This window comes from Pezoporus wallicus, unplaced genomic scaffold, assembly GCF_028554395.1.
Source record: "Pezoporus wallicus isolate ANWC-B61680 ecotype Strahan unplaced genomic scaffold, APGP_CSIRO_Pwel_v1 contig_10337, whole genome shotgun sequence".
NCBI classification, from domain to species: Eukaryota; Metazoa; Chordata; class Aves; order Psittaciformes; family Psittacidae; genus Pezoporus; species Pezoporus wallicus.
Window position 1 is genome coordinate 399 of NW_026642804.1, and position 12,474 is coordinate 12,872.

Sequence of the window (12,474 nt, forward strand, 5' to 3'; positions counted from 1 at the left end):
CCCCCCAGTGACCCCAATTCCCCCCCAATGACCCCAATTCCCCCCCCCCCAATGATCCCCCCATGACCCCAAATCCCCCCAATGATCCCCCCCAATGACCCCAAATCCCCCCAATGATGATCCCCCCAATGACCCCCCCCCCCAATGACCCCAAATGACCCCAAATCCCCCCAATGACCCCCAAACCCCCCCCAATGACCCCAAATCCCCTCTCAATGACCCCAAACCCCCCCCAATGACCCCAAATCCCCCTCAATGACCCCAACCCCCCCCCAGGACCCCCCTTCCCCCCCTTCCCCCCCTTTCCCCCCCTCATTCCCCGTTTCCCCCCCAGGTCCGGCTCCTGGAGCAGCAGAACGAGCTCCTGGGCACCAAGTGGGCGCTGCTGCAGGGGCGGGCGCAGGGACCCCGCGGCGCCGGCCCGGCCGCGCTGCTCCAGCGCTACAGCGCCGGGCTCCGGAGGCAGCTGCAGGGGCTCGGAGAGGAGCGGCGCCGCCTGGAGGCGGAGCTGGGAACTGCAAGGGAGCTGCTCAGGGACTGCAAGAGCCGGTGGGGGAAACAGGGGGAGAGGGGACGTAGGGAACGTGGGGGGGATATGGGGACAGGGGGGGTATGGGAACATAGGGGACATGGGGGGGATATGGGGGATATGGAGGATATGGGGGAACAGGGGGGACATGGGGATATGGGGATATAGGGGACAGGGGGGGATATGGGGACATAGAGGATATGGGGGATATGGGGACATAGGGGACAGGGGGGGATATGGGGACATAGAGGATATGGGGGATATGGGGACATAGGGGACAGGGGGGGATATGGGGACATAGGGGATATGGGGGATATGGGGACATAGGGGACAGGGGGGACATGCGGGATATGGGGGGGGGACAGGGGGGATATGGGGATATGGGGATATAGGGGACAGGGGGGGATATGGGGACATAGGGGACAGGGGGGACATAGGGGATATGGGGGGATATGGGACATGGGGATATGGGGATATGGGGATATAGGGGACAGGGGGGGATATGGGGACATAGAGGATATGGGGGATATGGGGATATAGGGGACGGGGGGGACATGGGGGATATGGGGGATATAGGGGACATAGGGGATATGGGGACATAGGGGACAGGGGGGACCGGGGGATATGGGGGATATGGGGATATAGGGGACGGGGGGGGACATAGGGGATATGGGGGACAGGGGGGACATGGGGAATATGGGGGACATAGGGACAGGGGGGGATATGGGGACATAGGGGACAGGGGGGACATAGGGGATATGGGGGACATAGGGACAGGGGGGGATATGGGGACATAGGGGACGGGGGGACATAGGGGATATGGGGGACATAGAGGACGGGGGGGGACATGGCGGGAACATGGGGAATATGGGGACATAGGGGACAGGGGGGATATGGGGGTCATAGGGGACCTGGGGAATATGGGGGACATAGGGGACGGGGGGGTACATAGGGGATATGGGGGACATAGGGGACGGGGGGGCTATAGGGGGGATATGGGGATATAGGGGACAGGAGGGATATGGGGGTCATAGGGGACATAGGGGACAGGGGGGACATGGGGGGACATGGGGGATATGGTGACATGGGGGGTCATGGGGGACATAGGGGGACATGGGGGGCTATAGGGGGGATATGGGGATATAGGGGACAGGGGATATGGGGGGCCTATAGGGGACCTGGGGTATATGAGGGACAGTGGGGACATAGGGGGGCTATAAGGTACATGGGGGACAGGGGGGACATAGGGTACATGGGGTATATGGGGACATGGGGGGACATGGGGGACATAGGGGGGCTAGAGGGGAGACATAGGGGATATGGGGGATGGGGGGGCATGGGGGACATAGGGGATATAGGGTGGATATGGGGGATATTGGGATATAGGGGACATGGGGAGCCTATAGGGGACATAGGGGATATGGGGGACAGTGGGGACATGGGGGGGATATAGGGGGCAGGGGGGATATGGGGGACATAGGGAACATGGGGGATATGGAGGACAGCAGGGACATAGGGGACATGGGGGATACGGGGACATGGGGGATATGGGGACATGGGGGGACATAGGGGACATGGGGGATATGGGGACATGGGGGGACATAGGGGACATGGGGGATATGGGGACATGGGGGATATGGGGACATGGGGGGACATAGGGGACGTGGGGGACATAGGGGACAGTGGGAAATGGGGGGATATGTGGGGATATGGGGGACATGGGGACATGGGGGATGTAGGGGACACTGGGGACATGGGCCATAGGGTTCATAGGGGCCATAGGAGCCATAGGGGACATGGGGGACATGGGCCATAGGGGACATAGGGTCCATGGGAGCCATAGGGTTCATAGGCTCCATGGTCCATAGGGTCTACGGTCCATAGGGGCCACAGGGTCTGTGGTCCATAGGGGCCATAGGGTCTGTGGTCCATAGGGACCATAAGGGCCATGGTCCATAACATCCATAGGGGCCATGGTCTATAGGGGCCATAAGGGTCACGGTCCATAAGGTCCATAGGGTCCATGGTCCATAGGGGCCATAGGGTCTGTGGTCCATAAGGGCCATAGGGTCCGTGGTCCATAAGGGCCATAGGGTCCCTGGTCCATAGGGGCCATAGGGTCCATGGTCCATAGGGGCCATAGGGTCCCTGGTCCATAGGGGCCATAGGGTCTCTGGTCCATAGGGGCCATAGGGTCCCTGGTCCATAGGGGCCATAGGGTCCCTGGTCCATAGGGGCCATAGGGTCCGTGGTCCATAAGGGCCATAGGGTCCCTGGTCCATAGGGGCCATAGGGTCCATGGTCCATGGTCTCCACTGACCCAGCTGTGGGGATGGAGCATCCCCATCACTGAGCCCCCGGGGGGGTTCCTGTGGCTCTGGGATCCCGCACCCCTCTGGGCCCATAGGGCTGGGACCCCACATCCCTGTGATCCTGCATCCTGGTGCCCCCCAGTGTCCCTGCATCCTGGTGCCCCCCCATGTTGCCATGCACACGTGAGCCCCATGGCCACATAAGCTGGTGTGCCCGTGTTCCCATACCCAGACCTCTCCATGTCCCCATATCTGTATGTTCCCATATCTCCATATCCCCATATCCCATAACCCTTGTTCCCATACACCCATGTTGTACATCCCTGTATCCCATATCCCCATGGTCCCATGACCCCATACCCCCACTGACCCATACCCCCATGTCCCCACATCCCCATGGTCCCATGACCCCATACCCCCACTGACCCATACCCCCATGTCCCCACATCCCCATGGTCCCATGACCCCATATCCCCATGTTCCCATATCCCCATGGTCCCATGACCCCATATCCCACGGTCCCATATCCCCATTGACCCATAATGTCCCCACATCCCCATGGTCCCATGACCCCATATCCCCATGTCCCCACATCCCCATGGTCCCATGACCCCATATCCCACGGTCCCATATCCCCATTGACCCATAATGTCCCCACATCCCCATGGTCCCATGACCCCATATCCCCATGTCCCCACATCCCCATGGTCCCATGACCCCATATCCCATAACCAATAGCCCATACCCCACATCCCCATCCCCAAGGTATGAAGAGGAGATCAACCACCGCACCGAGAAGGAAAATGAGTTTGTGCTGCTCAAGAAGGTAACGGTGGGGACAGGATGGGGGTGATGGGATGGGGGTGATGGGATGGGGGTGATGGGATGGGGGTGTGGGATTGGGGTGATGGGATTGGGGTGATGGGATGGGGGTGATGGGATGGGGGTGATGGGATGGGGGTGATGGGATGGGGGTGTGGGATGGGGGTGATGGGATGGGGGTGCTGGGATGGGGGTGATGGGATGGGGGTGTGGGATGGGGGTGATGGGATTGGGGTGTGGGATGGGGGTGATGGGATGGGGGTGATGGGATGGGGGTGATGGGATTGGGGTGTGGGATGGGGGTGATGGGATTGGGGTGTGGGATGGGGGTGATGGGATGGGGGTGATGGGATGGGGGTGATGGGATTGGGGTGTGGGATGGGGGTGATGGGATGGGGGTGATGGGGATGGGGGTGATGGGATTGGGGTGATGGGATGTGGATGACAGGGATGGGGGTGCTGGGATGGGGGTGCTGGGATGGGGGTGCTGGGTTGGCGGTTCCGGGATGGCCCTGACGGTGCGGTGGTGCCGGTGGCGGCGGCGGTGCGGCAGGACGTGGACGAGGCGTACATGAGCAAGGTGGAGCTGGAGGCGCGGCTGGAGAGCCTGACCGACGAGATCAACTTCCTGCGGCAGCTCTACGGGGAGGTGGGGGCCCCATGGCCTTTGGGGGGGGACGGAGACCCCCCCATGTCCCTGACCCCCCCCCTCCCGGTGCCGCAGGAGCTGCGGGAGCTGCAGCGGGCGGCGCCGGGCGCGGCCGTGGTGCTCTCCATGGACAACAACCGCAGCCCCGACCTGGCGGCGGTGCTGGACGAGGCGCGGGCGCATTACGAGGACATCGCCGCACGCGGCCGCGCCGACGCCGAGGCCCGGTGCAAGGGCAAGGTGGGGGCAATGGGGGCCCGTGGGGCCATGAGCCCGTAACTGCATCAACCCATAACTGCATCAACCCATAACTGCATGAACCCATAACTGCATCAACCCGTAACTGCATCAACCCGTAACTGCATGAACCTGTAAATCCATGAACCCATAACTGCATGAACCCATAACTGCATGAACCCGTAAATCCATGATCCCATAACTCCATGAACCCATAGCTCCATGATCCCATAACTCCATGAACCCGTAACTCCATTATCCCATAACTCCATGAACCCGTAACTCCATGATCCCATAACTCCATGAACCCGTAACTCCATGATCCCATAACTCCATGATCCCATAGCTCCATGATCCCATAACTCCAGGCTTCCATGATCCCATGTTCCCATAATCCCATGGTTCTATGATGCCAAAACTCACTGTTCCCATAACTCCACGGTCCTGTGATCCCATAACCCCATAACTCCATAACCCCATGATCCCATAACTCCATAACTCCATCACTTCATGCTCCCATAACCCCCCGATCCCATAAACCCCCGATCCCATAACCCCATGACACCATGCTTCCATAACCCCCCGATCCCATAACCCCATGACACCATGCTTCCATAACCCCCCGATCCCATAACCCCATGCTCCAATAACGCCCTGATCCCATAACCCCATAACCCCATAACTCCATAAACCCATAACCCCATAACCCCATAACCCCATGCTCCAATAACCCCCCGATCCCATAACCCCATAACCCCATAAGTCCATAACCCCATAAACCCATAACCCCATAAACCCATAACCCCATAACCCCATAACCCCCCGATCCCATAACTCCATAACTCCATAAACCCATAACCCCATAACCCCATAAACCCATAACCTCATAACTCCATAACCCCATGCTCCCATAACCCCATAACCCCAAACTCCATAAGCCCCCGATCCCATAACCCCATAACCCCATAACCCCATGCTCCAATAACCCCCCAATCCCATAACCCCATAACCCCATGCTCCCATAACCCCATAACTCCATAACCCCATGCTCCCATAACCCCCCGATCCCATAACCCCATAACCCCATGCTCCCATAACCCCCCAATCCCATAACCCCATAACCCCATGCTCCCATAACCCCATAACTCCATAACCCCATGCTCCCATAACCCCCCGATCCCATAACCCCATAACCCCATGCTCCCATAACCCCCCAATCCCATAACCCCATAACCCCATGCTCCCATAACCCCATAACTCCATAACCCCATGCTCCCATAACCCCCCGATCCCATAACTCCATAAACCCATAACCCCATAACCCCATAACTCCATCACTCCATAACCCCATAACCCCCCGATCCCATAACCCCATAACCCCATAACTCCATAAACCCATAACCCCATAACCCCATAACTCCATCACTCCATAACCCCATAACCCCCCGATCCCATAACCCCATAACCCCATGCTCCCATAACCCCCCGATCCCATAACCCCATAACCCCATGCTCCCATAACCCCATAACTCCATAACCCCATAACCCCATAACCCCATGCTCCCATAACCCCATAACTCCATAACCCCATGCTCCCATAACCCCATAACCCCACGCTCCCACGCTCCCACGCTCCCACGCCCCCACTCCCCCACCCCATTTCCCCGCTCCCATGACCCTTTTCCCCCTCCGTGCCCCCCGCAGTACGAGGAGCTGCGGACGGCGGCCGGGCAGCGCGGGGCCGACCTGCTCAGCACCCGCGGCCGCATCCAGGAGCTGAACCGGCTCATCCAGCGCTGCCAGGCCGAGCTCGAGGCGCTGCGGGGACAGGTCTGGGGGGGCCGAGGGACACGGGGAGGAGGGGGGGCAACGGGGGGGAATGGGGACATGGGGGATGCTGGGGGACATGGGGGGGAATGGGGGGTACAGGGGATGCTGGGGGATGCTGGGGGGAATGGGGGATACGGGGGTACAGGGGATATGGGGGTACAGGGGATGCTGGGGGATGCTGGGGGAATGGGGGGTACAGGGGATGCTGGGGGACATGGGGGGGAATGGGGGGTACAGGGGATGCTGGGGGATGCTGGGGGGAATGGGGGATACGGGGGTACAGGGGATATGGGGGTACAGGGGATGCTGGGGGATGCTGGGGGAATGGGGGGTACAGGGGATGCTGGGGGACAGGGGGGGGAATGGGGGGTACAGGGGATGCTGAGGGATGCTGGGGGGAATGGGGGATACGGGGGTACAGGGGATATGGGGGTACAGGGGATGCTGGGGGATATGGGGGATGCTGGGGGAATGGGGGGTAGAGGGGATGCTGAGGGATGGGGGATATGGGGGTACAGGGGATGCTGAGGGATGGGGGATACAGGGGTACAGGGGATGCTGGGGGATATGGGGGGAATGGGGGGTACAGGGGATGCTGGGGGACATGGGGGGGAATGGGGGGTACAGGGGATGCTGGGGGACGCTGGGGGGAATGGGGGATACGGGGGTACAGGGGATATGGGGGATGCTGGGGGGAATGGGGGTACAGGGGATGCTGGGGGATATGGGGGATGCTGGGGGAATGGGGGGTAGAGGGGATGCTGATGGACATGGGCGATGCTGGGGGGAATGGGGGATATGGGGGTACAGGGGATGCTGGGGGATGCTGGGGGGATGGGGGATACAGGGGTACAGGGGATGCTGGGGATATGGGGGGAATGGGGGGTACAGGGGATGCTGGGGGATGCTGGGGGGAATGGGGGATACGGGGGTACAGGGGATGCTGGGGATATGGGGGGAATGGGGGGTACAGGGGATGCTGGGGATATGGGGGATGCTGGGAGGAATGGGGGTACAGGGGATGCTGGGGGATGCTGGGGGGAATGGGGGGTATAGGGGATGCTGGGGAATGCTGGGGGACATGGGGGGAATGGGGGATACAGGGGTACAGGGGATGCTGGGGGGAATGGGGGATACGGGGGTACAGGGGATGCTGCGGGACATGAGGGATGCTGGGGGACATGGGGGGAATGGGGGGTACGGGGGTACAGGGGATCCTGGGGGATGCTGGGGACATGGGGGATATGGGGGTACAGGGGATATGGGGGTACAGGGGATGCTGGGGGATATGGGGGATGCTGGGGGAATGGGGGGTAGAGGGGATGCTGATGGACATGGGGGATGTTGGGGGGAATGGGGGTACAGGGGATGCTGATGGACATGAGGGATGCTGCAGGGAATGGGGGATAAAGGAGATACTGGGGGGTACATGGATAGTGGGGGAATGTAGGAAGGTATGGGGATACTGGGGGATATGGAGATACTGGGGGGTACATGGATTCTGGGGACATGGGGATACTGGGGAGGTGTGGGGGGTACTGGGGGTAATGGGGTACTGGGGGATATGTGGGATACTGGGGGTACAGAGGGTACTGGGAGTACAGGGGGGTCTGTGGGTACTGGGGAATACAGAGGATATGGGGTGTATGGGATACTGGGACATGGAGGATTATAGGGGGCAAGGGTGTGCTGGGGGGCACGGGGGGTGTGGGGTGCTGGGACAGGGGGATACTTGGACACAAGTATACTGGTGCAAGGAGAGGCTGGGACATGGGGGACACTGGGACATGGGGATGCTGGGATGTGGGGATACTGGGACATGGGGATACAGGGGATGCTGGGATACAGGGATACTGGGACATGGGGATGCTGGGATACAGGGATACTGGGACACGGAGATACAGGGGATGCTGGGATACAGGGATACTGGGACATGGGGATAATGGGACATGGGGATGCTGGGATACAGGGATACTGGGACACGGGGATACTGGGGATGCTGGGATACAGGGATACTGGGGTACGGGGATACTGGGACATGGGGATGCTGGGATACAGGGATACTGGGACATGAGGATACTGGGACATGGGGATGCTGGGATACGGGGATACTGGGACATGAGGATACTGGGACATGGGGATGCTGGGATGTGGGGATACTGGGACATGGGGATGCTGGGACATGGGGATACTAGGACATGGGGATGCTGGGACATGGGGATACTGGGACATGGGGATGCTGGGATACAGGGATACTGGGACATGAGGATACTGGGATATGGGGTTGCTGGGATACAGGGATACTGGGACATGGGGATACTGGGACATGGGGATGCTGGGATACAGGGATACTGGGACATGGGGATACTGGGACATGAGGATACTGGGATATGAGGTTGCTGGGATACAGGGATACTGGGACATGAGGATACTGGGACATGGGGATGCTGGGATACAGGGATACTGGGACATGAGGATACTGGGATATGGGGTTGCTGGGATACAGGGATCCTGGGACATGGGGATACTGGGACATGGGGATACTGGGACATGAGGATACTGGGATATGAGGTTGCTGGGATACAGGGATACTGGGACATGAGGATCCTGGGACATGGGGATGCTGGGACATGGGGATACTGGGACATGGGGATGCTGTGATACAGGGATACTGGGACACGGGGATACTGGGACACGGGGATGCTGGGACATGGGGATGCTGGGATACGGGGATACTGGGACATGAGGGTACTGGGATATGGGGTTGCTGGGATACAGGGATACTGGAACACGGGGATACTGGGACATGGGGATGCTGGGACATGGGGATGTTGGGGCAGGGGGACGCTGGGACAAGGGGATGCTGGTGTGGGGATGTGGGGTGCCGGGGACCCTGGGGCAGGGGGATGCTGGAGCAGAGGGCTGCTGGGACATGAGGATACCGGAACGGGGGGATGCTGGGCCATGAGGCTATGGGCCGGGGGGACGCCGGGGCAGGGGGCTATGGGACATGTGGCTGTGGGGCGCAGGGTGATGCGGGGCAGGGGCCGTGGGGCGCAGGGGTCCCAGCCGGTGCCGGTGTGGCAGCGATCCAGCCTGGACTCGGCCATCGCCGAGGCTGAGGAACGCGGGGAGCTGGCCCTCAAGGATGCCAGGGCCAAGCTGGAGGAGCTGGAGGCAGCCCTGCAGAAGGCCAAGCAGGACATGGCCCGGCAGCTCCGTGAGTACCAGGAGCTCATGAACGTCAAACTGGCCCTGGACATCGAGATCGCGACCTACAGGAAGCTGCTGGAGGGAGAGGAGAGCAGGTGAGGCCCCAGGGACCCACATCCTGCATCCCACGAGCATCCTGCGTCCCATGGGCATCCCATGTGCCAGGGGCATCCCCCATTGCACACCCTGCATCCCACATCCCAGGGGCATCCGCATCCCACACCCTGCATCCTGTGGGTATCCCACATCCCATGGGTATCCCGTGGGCATCCCATGTCCCATTGGCATCCCACACCCCGCATCTTATGGGCATCCCATGGGCGGCCTCTATCCTACATCCCATGAGCATCCTGCGGGCGTCCCATTTCCCGTTGGTATCCGCATCCCATGGCCATCGCTCATCCCACACCCTGCATCCTGTGGGCATCCCATGGGCATCCCCAGTCCCCATCCCACACCCTGCATCCTGCAGGCATCCCATGTCCCATGGTGTCCCACATCCCACATCCCACACCCTGCATCCTGTGGGCATCCCATGTCCATCACATGCAGGTGTTATATCCCCCCCGTCACACAAGGGTGTCATGTCCCATCCCACATGTGTCCCATGTCCTCCCCATGTATCCCATATCTCCCCCCATGTATCCCATCCCCCCCCATGTATCCCATATCCCCCCGCCATACATCCCATAACCCCATGTACCCCATGTCCCCCCCCATGTATCCCATATCCCCCCGCCATGTATCCCATATCCTCCCCATGTATCCCATATCGCCCCCCCATATATCCCATAACCCCCCCATGTACCCCATGTCCCCCCCCATGTATCCCATATCCCCCCCATATATCCCATAACCCCCCCATGTATCCCATATCCCCCCCCATGTACCCCATGTCCACAGGTTGGAGGTGGGGGTGCAGAACCTCAGCATCCACACCAAGCCCTCGGGATACCCAGGTAAGGTCCATGTCCTGGTGCCCCCCCCCCCTTCCATGTCCTGGTGCCCCCCCCCCCCCAGTGTCCTGGTGCCCCCCCCCCTTCCATGTCCTGGTGCCCCCCCCGCCCCATGTCCTGGTGCCCCCCCCCAAATGTCCTGGTGCCCCCCCCCATGTCCTGGTGCCCCCCCCCCCCCATGTCCTGGTGCCTCCCCCCAAATGTCCTGGTGCCCCCCCCCCCCCCAATGTCCTGGTGCCCCCCCAAATTCCTGGTGCCCCCCCCCCCCCAATGTTCTGGTGCAACCCCCCAATGTCCTGGTGCCCCCCCAAATGTCCTGGGGCCCCCCCCCCCAAATGTCCTGGTGCCCCCCCAAATGTCCTGGTGCCCCCCCCCCAAATGTCCTGGTGCCCCCCCCCCAATGTCCTGGTGCAACCCCCCGATGTCCTGGTGCCCCCCCCAGATGTCCTGGTGCCCCCCCCAATGTCCTGGTGCCCCCCCCCCAATGTCCTGGTGCCCCCCCCCTTCCATGTCCTGGTGCCCCCCCCCCCAATGTCCTGGTGCCCCCCCCCAATGTCCTGGTGCCACCCCCCCATGTCCTGGTGCCCCCCCCATGTCCCCCCCTTGCTCACGGGGTCCCTCTCCCCCCAGGCAGCCTCGGGGGGGGCTTTGGGGTCTCCTCAGGGGGGGGCCCGTGCTTGTCCCTGCCTCTGCCCCCCCCCTTGCCCGCGGAGCCGGCGCCCCCCCCCCGCGCCCGCGCCATCGTCATCAAGAAGATCGAGACCCGCGACGGGAAACTGGTGTCCGAGAGCGCGGACGTGCTCAGTGCATGAGGACCCCCCATGGACCCCCCCATAGACCCCTATGGACCCCCCATGGACCCCCCCATAGACCCCTATGGAGCCCCCATGGACACCCCCATGGACCCCCCCATAGACACCAAGGACCCCCCATGGACCCCCCATGGACCCCCCCATGGACCCCCCCACCCCCCCATGGAACCCCCCCAGCACCCCCATGGACCCCCCCATGGACCCCCCCATGGCACCCATAGACCCCCATGGACCCCCCCATGGAGCCCCCCATAGACCCCCATGGACCCCCCCATAGACCCCTATGGACCCCCCATGGACCCCCCCATAGACCCCTATGGAGCCCCCCATGGACCCCTATGGACCCCCCATGGACCCCCCCATAGACCCCTATGGACCCCCCATGGACCCCCCCATAGACCCCTATGGAGCCCCCATGGAACCCCCCCATAGACCCCTATGGACCCCCCATGGACCCCCCCCTAGACCCCTATGGAGCCCCCCATAGACCCCTATGGACCACCCATGGACCCCCCCATAGACCCCCCCATGGACCCCTATGGACCCCCATGGACCCCCCCGTAGTCCCCTATTGGACCCCCATGGACCGCCCATAGACCCCCCCATAGACCCCTATGGAGCCCCCCATGGACCCCTATGGACCCCCATGGACCCCCCCATAGACCCCTATTGGACCCCCATGGACCCCCCCATGGGCCCCCCCATAGACCCCCCTCCATGGACCCCAATGGATCCCCCCATGGACCCCCCATGGACCCCCCCCATGGACCCCTATGGTTCCCCTTATAGACCCCTATGGACCCTCCCCATGGACCCCTATGGACCCTCCCCATGGACCCCTATGCACCCCTATGGAAACCCTCATAGAACCCTAAGGACCCCCCCATGGATCCTTATGGCCCCCCCCCATGGACCCGCCCCATAGACCCCCTCATGGACCCCCTCATGGACCCCTATGGACCACCCCATGGACACCCCAATGGACCCCCATAGACCCCTATGGGCCCCCATGGATCCCTATGGACCCCCCATGGACCCCCATGGACCTCCCCTGGAGTCCCCCCTTGGACACCATGGACCACCCCCCCCCCATGAACTGCCCTGGGAACCCCCA

The 12,474-nt window shown here is 61.8% G+C and overlaps 1 protein-coding gene across 1 annotated transcript; it reads left to right on the forward strand.

Annotated features, from left to right (window-relative positions):
* Positions 1 to 334: 334 nt before the first annotated feature.
* LOC130611529 (keratin, type II cytoskeletal 8-like) lies at positions 335 to 11,384 on the forward strand (the record flags this gene model as incomplete). The annotated part of the gene is made up of 8 exons (XM_057432317.1): positions 335 to 549; positions 3,607 to 3,667; positions 4,217 to 4,312; positions 4,388 to 4,552; positions 6,254 to 6,379; positions 9,467 to 9,687; positions 10,496 to 10,551; positions 11,179 to 11,384. Coding segments are annotated over 8 exons (1,122 nt in total), but the record flags the coding sequence as incomplete, so codon positions are not given.
* Between the last annotated feature and the right edge of the window lie 1,090 nt (positions 11,385 to 12,474).